The sequence below is a fragment of the Anser anser genome, assembly GCF_964211835.1.
Source record: "Anser anser genome assembly, chromosome: 15".
Lineage (NCBI taxonomy): Eukaryota > Metazoa > Chordata > Aves > Anseriformes > Anatidae > Anser > Anser anser.
In genome coordinates, this window is record NC_139736.1 from 8,902,927 (window position 1) to 8,919,287 (window position 16,361).

At 51.8% G+C, this 16,361-nt stretch overlaps 2 protein-coding genes across 8 annotated transcripts in view; both read left to right on the plus strand.

The window, feature by feature from the left end:
* Window positions 1-6,380, plus strand: part of SYT17 (synaptotagmin 17) — a 49,077-nt gene extending 42,697 nt beyond the window's left edge. For all 7 annotated transcript variants that reach the window (XM_083800474.1, XM_083800471.1, XM_083800470.1 and 4 more), the window contains one exon: window positions 5,214-6,380. In XM_083800474.1, the coding sequence (XP_083656600.1) occupies window positions 5,214-5,410 (197 nt within the window). In that variant the 3' untranslated portion in view covers window positions 5,411-6,380. The remainder of the gene's footprint in view (window positions 1-5,213) is intronic.
* A 2,417-nt stretch (window positions 6,381-8,797) lies between these two features.
* CLEC19A (C-type lectin domain containing 19A) lies at window positions 8,798-15,347 on the plus strand. The gene is made up of 5 exons (XM_083800506.1): window positions 8,798-8,954; window positions 13,569-13,734; window positions 14,145-14,238; window positions 14,476-14,608; window positions 15,073-15,347. Exons 1-5 carry the CDS (start codon window positions 8,864-8,866, stop codon window positions 15,150-15,152), a joined length of 564 nt encoding a protein of 187 aa, XP_083656632.1. The 5' UTR covers window positions 8,798-8,863; the 3' UTR covers window positions 15,153-15,347.
* The last annotated feature ends 1,014 nt before the right edge of the window (window positions 15,348-16,361 follow it).

The window sequence follows — 16,361 nt, forward strand, 5'->3', positions numbered from 1 at the left end:
CTGGTCGCTGCTTTAATTTCTGCGTGTAACTTGGCTACTTGGAGCTCTGCTTTGATTAGATCTGTTTAATTAGAAAACAAATGATTGGACATGTAAGGAAAAAAAAAAGGGCTTTGTATAATCGATTTGCTGTTGTGAATGCCACAAAGTGCCGTTTACCAGGAGAAAGCCACGCAGGAGTTTGTAAATTGGTTTTGCCTCTTCTCAGTTGTCTGCACGTGCTCCAGCTGGAGCACTGGGGTTGCCCTTGCAGCAGGATGAGGAGAGAAAATGGTTTTCCAAAGAAAGTTCCCTTGAATTGGTGGTGGTTTCCCTGTGAAGCAGCAGATGGGTACGTGCATGGCTAGGATTTGGCCACGCGCTCGGTTGGTTCAGATTGCAGCTGCAGCTGGGCATCCACAGAGGATGAAGGAGATGCTGGGAAATGAGCTTCACATGCAAGTTGGAGCCTGGTGGAGATTAAATTGATAAATGTGAAGCCACCACACTTTAGGGGTTATTTGTTAGAGAATATTCTGTAAATAAGCTGATGGCAGACGTATAAATTGGGTCAAGGTGTTCTGCTTGATGTCTAACCTGAAGGAGAACACAGATGAAAAACCAGAGGCGGATTCCTGCTTGCCATTTGTCCCCTCTCTCGGAGTTGTGAGGTTCCACTTGCCTTGCAGGTAACTGATGGAGGAGGCTGGAGAAGTTATATTCTTCGTGCCCACCCGCTGCTGTGTGCTGGGATTTGTCCGCCAGCTCTGGGATTGGGTCTGGGGTCAGTGCCTGGGGGAGGCTCTGGGGCTGGGGCCCTGGGCCCAGCACGCCTGCAGGTGGCAGCAGGGGCGCTCAGCACCACGGTGCTGGGAAAAGCTCGGGCACATCTGGCCTGGGGCTTTCAGGGGATGCAGATGCTGCATGGTCCCAGCTAAGCAAGATGCTTCTGCAGATAGCTTAAGAAAATGTTGTGAGTTAGTACGTCTTCCTGGCTATTTCAGGGCTGCTGTTATGCTCAGTTAAAGGAGGAATTTATATTTGAAATGCCAGCTTAAACTTTACTGTGTGCATCGGTCATAAATCACTAATATCTTGCTGTCATGCTCTTCACAAGAACTTGTGTGGAAGTGTCAGCACAGAGGCAGAGGAAGGCAAAGGGCGTTTTGGCTGGATCCAGTGCCTGGGCTGACGCCGTCCAGGCAAACTCAGGGGTCAGAGGCAAGTGCCTGGTGGCACAGCAACAGGCAAAGCTGTCAACCGGTTAAAAGCAATTTGATGTGACAAAGGCTGGGAGGAGAGGAGGGAAAGCTCACACCAGAGCCAACTTTTGGAGTGATGGCGTCAGGCTGATGGCAGTTGTGGTTGTGTGGTTGTGCCCAGCCTGGCCCTGGGGCGCTATCCAGCCTGTCCTGTGCAGGAGCCCCGTGGGGAATGGGCCATCCTGTGGCTGCTGCACTGGTCCCTGCCCCAGGGCAAAGCTTCCCTGAGTACGCAGGCTGCCACTAGTTTGATATGGATCACTTAGGATCAATGCATCAATAAGCAGGTAGCATAGAAATGTTTGATTTACATCACAGTGCTTGTCCTCAAGAATTCAACCCTTTTAATGGACATGAGTGAACCCAATTTTCTTTTATATTTCAGCATTTCTACTAGAAAGAGATTATTTTTTTTAAGAAGTGTTTCTGATTCCAAATGCATCCCTCAGTAAAGAGCAGCTGCAGAAGGAATTGGTTTGACCTCTGCTTCCTTAATTGCTTTTTGCTCTGCGTTGGCCTGGAAATGGATGTTGCTATTGTGTAAGTTACTGCGATGGTGGAAAGAGAGCTGATGAGATCAGGTGTGTGGCTTCTGTCAGGAAAATAGGTTTCTTAACTGCAAAGCAGTGCCTACCTGTCCGCAACCAGAGGCCGGGTCACTCTGAAAGACCCACACGGTAATTACCTCATTGTCTGGTTCCGAGCAGCCCCACGGAGTTAGGAGCACATTTAGTCTGAAATCTCCTCTGAACTCCCTTTGGCCACTGGAAGGCAGTGCTCAGACCTCAGGCAGCGTGGCTCAGCCCGCTCGAGGCCTACCCACGGCCTGGAGCAGTGCCCGGCCGCTGGCCTGTGGGACCGGAGCTGCAGGGGCTCCTCTGCCTGGTGCAGGAGGTGAAAAGAGCCAGGGCTTTCCTCCTCCCGAGGTGGTGGCCGGCACACGCTGGTCGGTGCTTGAGGAAACAGTTCCTTGTTTGTTTGACTGAGAAAAGTAATGGCTGCAAGAGGAGTCAAGAATGGGAGTGGGTTGCTCCAGCCCACTGCGCATCGTGCACGACCAGCAGAGCCAGGCTCTGCTTTCAGCTTTCCTCACCTGGCTTTGTGGGCTTTTGCAGTCCTGCTTTCTGAGCTGTTCTTGGAAGAACCAGTGACAGCAACAGGGGAAATGGTGCTCTTGAGTGTGGGCAAAGGGAAGGGCTTATTTTTGCGATGGTGCTGTCAGCACCTGCTCCTGGGTAAGGTCCATGCGGGAGCTCCGTGTATCTGAACTGTAAGCAAACTTGCTCAGCAAACAATGGCCTTTTTGAGAGCGGAATAAAGCAATTAACCTCCAAGAAAGGCATGTCCTAGAATTTTAAAGGCTTGTGGATCTGGACTGTGGGCACACAAATGGCAGGTCATCTTTTGGGAAAGCTGCCATGGGAAACTGCAAGTCTGTAAACCTGTGTGGGATATAGTGCTGCTGCTTACGGTCCGCAGATGTGTTGTGAATAAGCATTTGGCCTTGAAAAACATCTCCTCTGTTCTTCAGCAGTAGGTCTACCTCTGTGGTATCTAAATCAGTTAATGATAGAAGCAACGACTCTTGTATAATTAGCACATTAATACCCTGAAGGAATCAGCATGCTAATTACCCAACAGGATGATATTAGAGGTCACATTCTCCAGTAGAGATGAGGGGATGAGTCCTATGGATTCAAACAGCTCCATTAGAAATGTAAAAAGCCTTCTCTGTTTAACAGGTAACACTTCTGGTGAGGTGCTTTACATTATAAGAATTCAAAATACTTGGATCAATGGTAAAATAAACTGTCCCAAAATGAGGAGCTGTAATGCACCTTCTCATTTTACAGTCCTGATGTGGATTATTTGTGAAGAATCAGTATGCCTGGGATACTTTTCCATTGCTAACTTAAACTGAGTAGTTGGTGGCTTTAAGACTTCATAGTTTGATTTGGTATCATCTTCTAGGATTAAGCTTCATCTTCTTTCATGCTTGAAATAAAGAAGGAGAAAAAAAAAAGGAAAAAAATAGGGAAGATTTGGGGGTACTTCTGTGTGATTTTATCATAATACTTGTTTTCTCTAGGATAATAAATCATAGCAGGTCATTTAGCATAGTCATGCTAGCTACATTTGTGATCCATTGCCTTGTAGGAGAGCTCATTATTAACTCTGGCAGGCTGCAAACTGGTTGGGAATGGACGGCTTAAAGTTCCTCAGCACATCCTCAGAAGGTGGCCGTTCCAAAGAGCACAGAGCTGTCCTCTGGACACTGGCACTTGCAGATGCACTCAGAGAGCTGATGGCATCACCTTGAGATAATTGGTGGTGGCAATCTGGGCAGGCGTGGACTTCCTAATGTGGGGAGGTACCTCTTTAACATGATCTGAGTTTTAATGCAATGTTATTATTGCATTAACTTGGAGAATTGCTGGGGACATGCGACGGTTTTGCTTGCGTGGCCAGGAGCATTGTGGTGTAGAGACAGCTGAGCTAGCAGTAAGTGGACTGGCCGTGATGCTGGACATGCCGTGGTGGCACAGAGCAGCCCGCATGGCTCCCGTGGACACAAGAGCACCATCTGTGCTGTTGCCAAAAATATCCCCAGGTTATTTGATGAGCAGAGCATCTCAGCCCTTAAACTGTATGTTTCAGAGCTGTCAGAAGGCATGAAGTGAGATGCAAGCTTGTGCGGCTTTGTTTTGGGACTGTACTAGCAGGCAGCACCTGAGTCACCCAGAGCAAGGTCCCATCCTGGTACAGCAGCTTGCAGTCAGCACTTGCATAAGGATGGAGATGGCAGATATGCTAGGTGGCATAATAAAGCAATATTAATTAATCACAGGATATATTATGATAGCAAATGCACCCCTAAATAGGGGCCAGGTGCCTGCTGCACAGTGACCTACCTGCCTGGAAGGGCGCATTTGGTACTGCCATGAGGGATCCTGGATTTGGCAGTGCTGGAGGGGCTCTGTGCCAGCACCCACCTTTGAACCTCCTCTGGCTGCACAAACCTGCATGGATTTTGGAGTCCCTGCAGACATTTGTTCTTAAAACTCCCCCTCTTTCATGGGAAAGGTTTTTAATCTTTAATATTCTAGCCAATGCCTGTGGATATCCTGGCTTCAGCTTTCGCAGACTTTTGGTTCAACTTTCTAACGATATGAAGCTTTATTTTTCAAAACACAAAGTGCTTTTATGCCTGTCCAACAGGAGTGTGCAGCATTTGCCTGGATCAGACCCGTAATTATAGTTTGCGGCTGTCTGCAAGCTTTTGTTCCGCGAGGCTGGGCTAATACAAAGGACGGGGCGTTAGGCTTGCATCCCTCCCTTGGTTACTTCCCTGGACTTTTAACAAGTGATAATTATGGAAAATTGGTTCTGTATAAACATCCTGCTGACAGCCTGTGTGTGTGTGATTCGTGTCTTTAATTTGGGAATGATACGATTATCGTTAGAAGGAGTCATTAACGTTTGCATTTGAAGGATGACAAGGATGTCATGCTCCAGAGAGTGATTCTTGTTCATTCACCCAGGTCTAGGCTGTACCGCATGTTTCAGCATCCCGGTGTGCCTGGACAAAGATTCCGGCTGTTCTTTAGAAGGTGTAATTGTTCACCATGTTCTTGCTAAATATCACCCTGGATTTGTGGGCCCTATTTGTTTGAGCTGTATTTTAATCTGTAGTACAGCTTCTCTTACTGCTTCCAAACTGCTCAGCAGGTCTTTTGAATGATTTTGAGGTGCTAAGCTACATGCCAAAAATTATGGTGTTCTACCATCCGTGTGTGGCAGGCGAGATGCTCACTATTAAGTGTGGATTTGGTCTTGGGGAGGCCACAGGAGCCTCCCCGTGTGGTGCTGGGGTGGCACAGCCACAGGAGATGGCCATCCTCAAGCAGGCAGGGCTCAGACTGGACGGGTGGTGCGCTTACCTTGACCTGTCCCCATTTCTGCTTCCTGCAGTGTACGGGCACAACGTGAAGAGCAGCAACGACTTCATCGGGAGGATCGTCATCGGCCAATACTCCACGGGTGCCCCCGAGTCCAACCACTGGCGCCGGATGCTCAACGCGCACCGGACGGCCGTGGAGCAGTGGCACAGCCTGCGCTCCCGGGAGGAGTGCGACCGCGTCTCCCCCGCGTCCCTGGAGGTGACATGAGCTGTGACACCAGCGGCAGCCAAACCAAGCAGGCGGACGAGGTGGGGGAAAAAAACCCCAACCACCAAAACACCCAACCTCACACCCACCCCACAGCAGCTCTATTGGACTGAAGCAGCTGCCGGTACCCGCCTGGCTGCACTGGCATCAGTGAAACCTCCGCAGCACCAACCATGTCCCACCGGGTCCCATGCCAGCAGCTCCCCTGGGGCCACCAGCGGCCTGGTCAGCAGGACCTGTTGCTACCCGCGTCCGGCTCCGGTGTTTTTTAGCGATGGAGAGCATCGTCCAGAGCAGGGCGGGCTGCAGGCGGAGGTGCCGGTGGACATGCCGAGATGGGGAAGAGTTTTGAGTTGCCTCCGCTCTCCTTACGGTCCAAATCCATGACTCGTCCTCTCAGAGATATACGTACCTGTGTGCTCTCGTTGGTGAACGTGGTAATTAGGCTAGGATGTTTTTTTAAATGGTAGAAGCTGTGGTGAAATCGATTCTGGCTCCAGTTTTGTCCTTGTACTCGTTTCAACAGAATTAAGCTCCTGTTAGTACGTGCCAGGCACACGCAGCCCCGTGCACGCGGGTCTGATGTACCGTCAGCAGTGAGGTCTGCCACTCTCCATAGCAGTCTGTGTGTGTCAAGTAGATACCGTGACGATATAGCGAAGTAAACGTCTCCAGTAGCACTTATACTTTCCAATACTTCCCTGTGTTGTGCAAAAGAAACCTGCTGTGGGGACTTTTGCGGTTAAGAACACCCAAAATGCACAATTTTAATTCCCTGACAGACTGCAGTGGCTCTTTCTGTGTTGTATGTTAACTGAGGTAGTTTTCGAGGTCACCACGTGAACTTAGCTGCAGTCAGGCTGTCCTGTTGGTTGCTTCTGTACATTTTTCTTTTTTTTTCCACAGCATATTGTCTGGTATGATGCAGACTGTATATTTATTGAAAATAAAAATCTATTTAATTGTGCCATGCATGCTGAGGTGGTACTTGTTGGCAGAGTTCATCGTTGTGTTGAGCTCAGTTACATCCATGGCACAAAGAAAGCTGGGAGGTTGGAGTTCACCCCTTCTTACTGCAGTGATCCCGGAATTATTTAGGGGAAACTGGGGCAGAGCTGGTGACCTGATGGCCAGCCCGGTGCCTTGCTCCTGCTGGGCAGGGCTCCCACCCAGTGTACATACACCTGAAGCAGAGGGGTCCAATGTGTGCGTTTGCACGGGGCTGTGGGTTTGTCCTCTGCAGGAGTAGGCCCCAAATTATTATGTAGTTTTAAAATTGCTTTATTTATCAACATTGTGTCTGCATGAAAATCTGTATCTTGCTTACAGCTCATTCACAAATCAAACTACAGAAGGATGTCACCTGCAAGGCAGCAGGGCTCAACACAGGACTTTCTGGATATTCATTTTGGAGAAGGAAGCCCGTCAGCTGTCTGACAGCCAACGCAAACATCAGTGCTCTGCAGCTGGGGAATAGGGGCACCCAGTTCCATGCTGGAGCCATGAAGTGCAAGCACGGAGACACTGCACAAGGAGATCTTTCTCACGGCACGTGAGCAGGGTGGTATCGGATGGAGCCAAACCCCTTGGGAGCTGTGAGCCCTTGTGTCTGTTTTCTGGTATTTGAGCGCCCACTGTCTTTGAGTGTTGTCGAACAGAAGCTCTTCAGCAGCAGGCATGATGGGTTTGAGCAGGGAAGGGATGATTCGGGTGCCTGTGGTTTCCTCCAGGAGATGTCCTCGCCTCCCTGCTTCAAGAAGCCATCTTGCAGCAGCTCCAGGGCAGAGCGCCGTGCGTCCCCAGGCACAGGGTGGCCTTGGTGGCCTCTCTGCCATGCCATCACTCACGTGCTGCACCTGGGGAAGCCCCTGGCTGCCCACCCGCACGGCACAGCTGCAATGCCTGGATCCCTCCCTGCTGCTCTCCAGCACAGCTGGCACGTTGGCAGCCCCAGCTGCAGGGACAGTGGTTGCCGCTGGGCTGCCCGTGGGTGTCCTTGCCGAGCTTCTCTGCCATGGGTGATGGATTTCAGTTCTGGTCTGTCTCTGCGAGTTAATGGTAATTCTGCAGGTGAAATTCCTCTCCTGTCCCACAGCAAGGGCAATAGCAAATCCTTCTCTTCTCTGGCTTTCCTCCCGGCTCATCTCATTGCTAAATCACGGTGCAGAGGGAGCCCTGGGCGAACACCCGGGAGGATGCTGACCTGTTCCTGCAGCTTGCAAAGGCTCAGGCAAGGGCTGGTGGTTTCAGCAGTCACTGGCCTCACTATTCTTTCACCTGTTGTCTATGGGCAGCAGCATGAGATTTGTGCTTTCCCTGAAGCCAACTTGAGACCCACCGTGTGCTTTGCTTAAGCACTGGAGATGGAAACTTTGAGTGAGGTAACACGTACCAGAGTTTTGTTCTACAGTTTGCTGATAATTGCCTATAATATCAGCTTTATCTGGGAATTGTGCACAGCTGAGAAGGGAGAAGGCATGCGATGGTCTTCTAATGTTAAGTCTGAACTCCTTCATTTGTAATAGTCTGGTGTATCAATAGACTTTTCCTTGAGCAGTATAGTTTTGGATCAGTATATGGAACTACAAATGAAAAGGGGAAGGAGTTTTCTTAAAACGTTTTATTTAATGCAAAGAAAATCTAATATAGGATCTCGTGAGCTGCTGTCTCTGGAATAAGCCTGGATACTTTACTGAAAACTTTGTGTCATCCCAAATTCTTTCTACTTGAATCCTGCCTGTAAAAACAGGAGTCGTCCCAACTCAAGTCCCAGAAAAAATTGAAAATGTTAATCTGTGGATGAGAATAGAATGGGACTGGCACTGACTGTGTTCCCAAGCAGCTCCTTCAGTGCTGGCTGAAGGCATAAATTGGAAGTGGAGCAGGGCTGTGGCGTTTCATAGCACGTGTGTGTATTCTGTTCCCCTTACCTGCGTGCTGTTCCTAAAGAAAGACTTGACACAAGATTTTTAAAAACTGAAGTTTATTTCCAAATACAGTTTTGCCCATGGAAAGGAGAAGTGGAAGAGCCTCCGTCCCATCGCTGTTTGTTGCTGCAGGCTGTCTGATGTTACAGGGCTGCATGAGCACGGTGCAGGCAGCGTGTGAGTGAATGGAGCAGGCTTGCTCCATAAAAAAAATTAAAGAAGGTGCAAGAAGAGGCGGCAAAGGATTTAAAAATATGAAGTAAAAGCCACGAAAACCATCTCCTCCTTGATCCTAGGGGGGAGAAACCCACAAAAAGCTTCTCCGCCTCGCTCCTGGGGTGGAGAAACCCACGAAAAGCATCTCTGCCTTGCTTCTGGAGTAGGGGGGGGACCTACGAAAAGCATCTTTCCCCCCCCGCTCGTGGGCCGTGGAGGGCGGAGGGCGGCAGCGGGGAGGTGCGGGGCGGTCCCTGCCCGCAGCCGCCCCCGTCCCGCAGCGGCCGCGGAGCCGCCCGGTGCCGCGGTGATGGGCTGGGGCCGCGCCGTGTGCGCGCTGCTGGCCGCCGGGCTGCTGGCCGCCGGGGCTTTCCCCCAGACCAACATCAAGATCAGCCAAGGTGAGTGCAAAGCGCCAGGAGGGGATGTAACCCCGCACCGCCCGTGCAGGGTGGGGATGGCCTCGTAGGGGGGTTTTAGGGGTCTTGGAGGGGCGGCAGCTGGCTCGGCAGTTTGTCTCGCTCCAGAAATCTCAGGCTTGCCTCGAAATCAACTTTCTTCTTCTCTTGGGTGCCGCAAGCAGCCCTGCTATCTCCCCTGGACGCTGAGGCTCTCTCCGCTGGCTTTGTGTGCAGGCAGCTGGGCTTTCACCCGTAGCGATGCGAGCTGCTGTGCCACGGTGCCAGAGGAGCACCTCCTGGCCCTGAAAAAAGGTCACCGATGTGAGATCCCCTCCTCATTCCCCGTTTCTTTTTCCTAAGCTGGTTGTAAGCCTGAAGCATGGCGTGGCGGCAGCCGCTCTGTGTCACTTTGGTTTCCTGCAAACTTTCTGATGGGGCTGGGGGGAGCGGGAGCCTGTGCTCATCGCGCGGTGCGCCCCATCACATTTACGGCTGCTGAGAGCAGGAAAGGACCCTTAAGTGTCGTTCAGAGACTTCGTGAGAAAAAGGAGCTATGGGTTTCCTCCCAGCTGGCCAATCTTCACCAGCACTAATTAAGGAGAAAAAATGCAAGATAACTCCTATCTGTTACTGCGAGCTGCAGGGGGGCGGCTGTGGCAGCCTTGCGTCTCCAAATGGATGTGGCAGAAGATTTTAATCTGTAGAGACAGCTTGGTTTTGTTACGGGCATTTAAAAGGCAAAACACGCTGTGTGAAGGGAAGTCACTTTTCCAACGTGCTTCAACAGCTGTTTAAAGTTTTATTTGGACATTTGTAACATGCGCTTAAAAACCCCACTTCAGTGTGTGTAAGGTACCATTGGGTCATTAAATGGTCTCCGTGTCCAGCAGTGGCTGCCCTCCCCTCCAGCTCCCTGCATCCCCCAGACACAAGGAGACCAAAAACCCTCCATGAGCTGCTTGTTTTGAATGTGGCCACTGAGCATGAGACTTTTTTACCTGTTAATGAAAGATCCGTGTTACAAATGGCACGAAGGTGGGGTTGTTCGTCAGTAACGAGCACGGTGTCAGTGTTAAGGACGTGCTCCTAAAGCCCTTGGTGACCTGAGGCATATCAGCATCACACGGTAGCACTGTCTTAGCCCCTGCTACGTGCTCCTGCCCCTCAAACTCCCCTTATTATTTGGTTTAAGTCAATAAGGAGGACGTGGGCTCTGCCTCAGGTGGCATTGTGCCACCCAACCCCCAGCCATGCTTCAGCCGGAGCCATCCTGGAGGGTCCTGGGCTGCCTGGTCCCGGCCCTGCAGTCTCAGCCCCCCCTCTGACTGCCCATCAGTCAGCAGCTCAGATGCAGGGTAGCTTTCTTTTTGAGGTCAGAAGGCAGCATCAGCTTACGGATGTGCCAGGAACGCGGTTTTAAGACCATGCACGTCAGTGAGGTCTCTCCTAGCACCTACAAGCTTTTGGTAAGCCGTCAGCTGCTGAACCGACCCTACCCACTGTCCAAAGCACTTCCGTGGAGCCGCATCCCCCCAGGGGTCTTCCCTACACGGACATCTCTCACCGACCCTGTCCTAGCCCCAGACTTTGTCTCTCAAAGCTACTGGCTGCCGGCGAAGCAGCACTCAGCCTTGGCGTGGAGCTGGTAGGGAAAAGCCTGCCCTTCACCTTCACTGATGAGGCAGGGAGTCGCGCAGTCGGTGCTTTGCTTCTTCAGTAGCATCCCGGGACAAAAAGGCTGATGGGACTGGACTGCCTGGGGTTTTCTCCCTCATTAATTTGTCACTGGAAAGCAGCCACTCGGGGAAGTGAAGCTTTCTGCCAGAGCTGTGTCAGACTCTACACAGCTCTGACATGGAGTTTTCCCAGTTAGGGGGATCCTGGTGCCTCTGAGCTGGGTTTCAGCAAATCACTAACTAGGAAGAGTCCAGTTGTATTGGCACCAAAACAAATTCAGAGAGCGCAGAGCTCTTTTTCTGACCCCAAATTCTTGTTTTCCAGCTTTTCTGGGTAAGTAAGTATTATCTGCCTGACACAGATCTTATCTTCAGCCAAGTTTAGACAAACGTTTTGCTGCTGCTGCATTTAAACACGTCCCTGGCCATAAAACTGCTGCACTGCAAACAGGCAAAGGGAGGACGGAAGGATTCGTACCCTCATTTTCTGCCAGAAATTTGGGGACAAAGGGATGGCAGGGACGTGGTCCCACGGGTGGTGGCTTTGCTGCAGGTGCGGCTCCAGCCCAGAGGAGCTGATGCTGCTGAGGGCAATGTTTTACTGGGACACTTAAAGGTGAGAATCTGGTCTGAATATCCCCCCCAATGCTTCCCCCCTTTCTTTTTACATCAAATATCACTATCAGCTGCTGGCTTAGGTTATGAGGTTTTCCTACAGAGCTGTGAGTATGCTCATACACACATGCATACAATTTCTTACGGCTTTCCTGCTAAAAATAGCCCCTGCAGTTCCCAGATCAGGGCAGCACCCCCAGTTGTTGCTGCCTGTAAATGTAAGAGCAGAAGTCCTCCTCCAAAGAGAGTGCCAAAGCCTCTGATCCTGACCCGACAGAGAGGATGCTAATTAAATGCTGACCTCCCTTCTTTTCCTTTTTGGTATATTTAACCTTAAATTCCTTCAGGCACCTCTGGTTCGCTGAAGCTCATCAAATTAATGCTACCTAATGGGAAGCAGCGCAGAATAACAAAGGAGGACTGTCTCCATCTCACACTAGGTTTTGGCTGCTCGGGACAAGGAGGGGGGTGCTGGGGGCCCACTGTGATTCACAGTGCCATGGGAAGGCAGGGAGCCGCTGGCCTCAGCCCCGTGAATTTTGCCACTGTGCTGCTGGAGGTGAAGAGTTCGTCGGGGCTTTTTACACCTCTATAAAAGAGCCAGTTGCTGGCCGTGTCTGTCTGCTGCAGCCCCGTCTCCTGGATCTGGCCCTCTGCCCCTGCCCCGGGCTGCTGGCGGTGGGGACAGGGGCCCTTGACCAGTGCCATGCCGCAGGAAATCACATCAGCTTGTGGCATTCCTGGTCCTTCTGCTCTGTTGGCACAACAGCAATAATTCGCCCTTCTGAGGGCTGTTCCAAGGGTTTTCCAGAGAAAGGCTGGCTGGATGTGTTTCTGAGCCCCACACCACCTCTGAGCTGCCTTTGGCTTTGCCAAGCTTCTCCCCTTGTTTCCAACCAGGCGTGCCTTGAGGTTACTCCTCAGAGGCTCTGCAGCCCCTCCGAGCTGCTCAAAGCCACGGCTCCTGCACGGAGCTGGGCAGGGGGGTGAAGCGGGGCTGCCTCGGATGTCAGGGGAACAAAACTGCTCTTTGCCTTTGTGGCTTGTCCTCTGCTGTGTGCTCTAAAGCAGCCTCAGGAGGGGTGTTTGGGAAATGCTCAGAGACCCTGTACCAAAGAGCTGATGAAACATGTAATTACCACTTGGAGCTGCTGGAGAAGAGTTCAGCTCCACTCAGCTTTGAATTCTTCTCATTTCTCCTTTTTCTCCATACCAACATTGCCTTCACTGCTACTACATCAAATGTGGCTGTTGGCAGGGATTCGCTCTGCCCACCAATGACCCGCGGTCACAGCGATTCCCCCCCAGGCCCTTCAACACAGGAGGCCCTTCAGCAGCGCCCTGACCTCTTTGGGCTTAAGTCTGTTACCTGCTTGGGTAGCTCGGTGGCATCTGCCTCTCCCAAGGACTCGGGGTGTGCCCTAACCCCTGCTCCCAGCACCATGGTTTCTCTGGCAGGACCCGGCAGGGATGCAGGAGCCATCTCTGGGGGAATTGGTGACACCCCAAGGCTCAAAAACCAGGAGCCCATTTACTACATGATTTTGGGCACCATTCATGTGTTAGTATTTGTCGGGGCGTAGTGTGTGCTCTGTATCCTCCCTTCTGCTCAGAGGAGGCTGGCAGAGGGACCCGTTAACACTGCTGCAGTGTTTATATTGTGCAAAGGCTCCAGAAATGCCTCCTGCACCCCCAAAATAGCCTCATCTGGGGGAGCTCCCCTGTCCTGCTGAAGAGCTGTGGTGGCTCTGTGGGGCCCCAGCTCTTATCTCCCAGGGAGGCAGATAGAGCGGCACCGCTCCCTGCGGCCTCCACGGGGCTATTTTTGGTCTAAAATCTAAGGCGTGCCTACATGCACGGCTGCCACCAGGCCAGGACAAGGGGGCGGCGAGGGTGGTTGCTGGGGGGGAGAGATGCGATCTGGTCTTATAGGAGGTGTGAGCAGGAGGGCAGTGCATGGCCACGACCCTGCAGCCCCAGCGCCAGCTCTGTCCTAGCACGGTGGCCCCAGTGCTGTCTGATGGAGGCGAGAGCAGCCCTTATCTTATCTGCAGTAGCACAAGTGAGTGCCTCCATTTAAAGCACCCCCTGCCTGAAGCCACATCAAACAGGCTTGCATTGCAAGCCTCCTGATTTTCCTAGGCATACACTAAAATTTGGAAACTTGTGGCTATTGCAAAATTTATTTTGGTTTTAGCTACCTTTTGCCTGGCTTCTGTAAAATCTGCTTTTTTCCCATGCATGTGGCTTTAGTTTGTTGGTGGGGAGCAGGGCTGGGCGCTGCTTCTCCTGTAGCACCTGCATGTCCTCTGCTCTGCCCCAGCCCTGCCGGAGCCCGTGCACGCCTACTCCTGCCCTCTCTTCTGGACAGAGTATGAAGGCCACTGCTACCGCTACTTCCCTGTCAACAAAACCTGGGCTGAAGCCGACCTCTACTGTGCTGAGTTTTCCATCGGCATCAGGTCAGCGAAGCTGGCCTCCATTCACAGGTGAGACCCGCGGGCATGTCCTCCTCCTGGGGAAGCAGGGATGCAGGCACGGTGCCACCGAGGCAGCACAACCTCTGTGCAACAACTGGGACAGGCCCGATGCCTTGGGCATGCAAAGATGGTGTAGGAAATGCCTTTAGCTGTGCTGGCAGGAGTAGTGCTATAATATTCCCCAAGTTCCCTGCAAAGTGCATTTTTTATCCTTGAAAAAGGGGTAGAGATCTAATACGATTATACACGCTCCTTCTCCCTCACCCTACACACCTTTTGCAAAGACCCAGCACCAAATCACCAGCAATCACAAAACAGGAGCCCATTTGTCCAGCCCGGGGGTGGAATATGAGGGGCATGTCCACGACCCTTTGCCTGCTGTAACCTTTCAACTGCTGTGTTTCGTGCTGTTTTGCCAGCTGGGAAGAAAATGTCTTTGTGTACGACCTGGTGAACAGCCGTGTGCCCGGCATCCCCACCGACATCTGGACGGGGCTCAACGACCTGCGGCAGGTGAGTGGCCCCTGCCTCTGCACCTGCAGCGGTCCCGGGCATCACCTGCAAAATTTATTGTAAAACTTCACTTCCCTGTAAGTTTTCAGCTGCACAACCCCAACGTGCTGCTTGGCCAGTTCTCCCCATGTCCCTGGGCTGTCTCGCACCCATCTCTGCTTGGGCACGTGGCCATGGGTGCCTGGGGGTTGGCAGCTCTGCAGTGGCCACATTTCTCCCTCTGCCTGTGCCCTGCAGGAGGGTAACTTCGAGTGGACGGATGGCTCCTCCTACGACTATAACTACTGGGACGGCAGCCAGCCCGACGACGGCATCCACTCCATCCCGGAGGAGGAGGACTGCGTGCAGATCTGGTACCGGGCCAGCAGCGGTAAGCGCGGCGCGCGGCGCTCAAGGGCGCGCTGAGTGCTCTTTGCATGTGAATAAATTCCAGCTGCTGCTCGGGCTTTTCTGGAGAGGCTGCTGGCAGGGTGGTGATTTGCATTTTAAATCTTTATTATTATTATTTTCTCTTTTTCTTTGTAGAGAAGGGTGTTTTCTTTGTAAACACACACACACACACACACGCTTTCCCTCTGCTTACAGCCCATCTCCTCTCCCAGAGCAGGAGGGGAACATCACTTTAGAGAACCCCTAAATTTAGTCAAAGGTCAAATTTTGTCATCTCTCCCTCCCACACATGGCCTGCTGAAAACCTGTCTCTTGGCCAGTGTCCCCTCCCTCACTCACACCACAGGCACTTGCTGAAGCACAGCGAGGCCTTGCCTGTGCCACAAGTCAAAACCCTGAAGGCCCTGAACCTCAATCCCCACTAACGCCTTGTTTTTGGGGCAGCGCTGCGCTCCTGGAATGACAACGCCTGCAGCCGAGCCTTCCCCTTCGTCTGCAAAATCCCCTCGCTGGCCCTGGACTGATCCTGCACCCCGGCTTTGTGCCACCTCAGCGGGGACGAGCCGGCCGGGACGTCACGGGATGGAGGAGGCCTCGTGCGCAGGCTGGAGCCGCGGAGCTCTCCCCGCAGGGAAGCGGTGACAGGAGGCGTGCTGCAGAGCAAAGGAGGACCCAGATTTAACCCTGGGGTTGGGTTTTAAATAAACTATTGCACCGTGTTGGAGGAAATCTGTTATTTTATCAATGCACCAAACCGTTAGGAAAAAAAAAAAAAAAAAGATTTTGTCTGCTGATGTGAGACGAGCAGGGAAAAGGTGTTGGTTTTCTGTTAAGTTACACAAAATGCCTCTGTGTTGTGGGCATTATTTTCTCCCTGCTGAAGTAAGTGATGGAGGTGGCTCTGGCTCTGTGGTGAGCAGGAGCTGGGGGGCAGCAGTGGGTTCCCCAACCTGCCCCCCTGGGACAAGCCTCATGCCTGGCCCTTGCCTCACCTGGAGACCCCAGGGCCGAGGGCAGGTGTGCAGCACTGGGCCACCAACACCCGATTTGGGCTGGGTGTGTGACAGGAGGGTGGCAGGGGGCTGACGTGTGCCAGCTGGGGGCGGCGGGGTGCTCTCACCCAGCAGGGGCATCGTTATGGGGGAGGCTCATCGGGGGGTGGTGGTTGTGTCTCAGTCGCTTGCTAGGGGTTGGCACCCTGCTTCTTGCATGTGTGTGGGGATCTGTGGGGTTTTGGTGAAACGGGCTGTGGGGGAGCCCAGCGGGGTGCCTGAGGGGAGAGCAGCGCTGTTGAGCTTCCTTAAAACATAAAATCAACAGCTAAATAATAATAATAATAAAGGAAAACAATATAAAGGAAAATAAAGATAGAATTAGAAGATAGATTAAATTATCAAATAAAAAATGAGAAAATAAAAAAGATAGAATTAAAAGATAGAATAGACAAATAAACTAATAAAAAATTAATAATAGTAATAACAAAAGACTAAATTAAAAAAAAAGAACAAAATAAGAAATAAAAAGAAAAAAAATACAAATAATGATAGAATAAAAAGAGAATTATAAAAAAATAAAAATGCTCTTCTCTCTCAGAGCATGCAGCTCTGTGAGGGCACCTCAGGCAGAAGCGGAGGAGCAGGAGGCAGGGGACAAGGGGAAGGGCTGGGGCTGGGGCTGGGCGCTGCCTAGTCAGGGTGAAGCAACTCGGTGTGGGTGGAAGGGAAGTGCCTGGA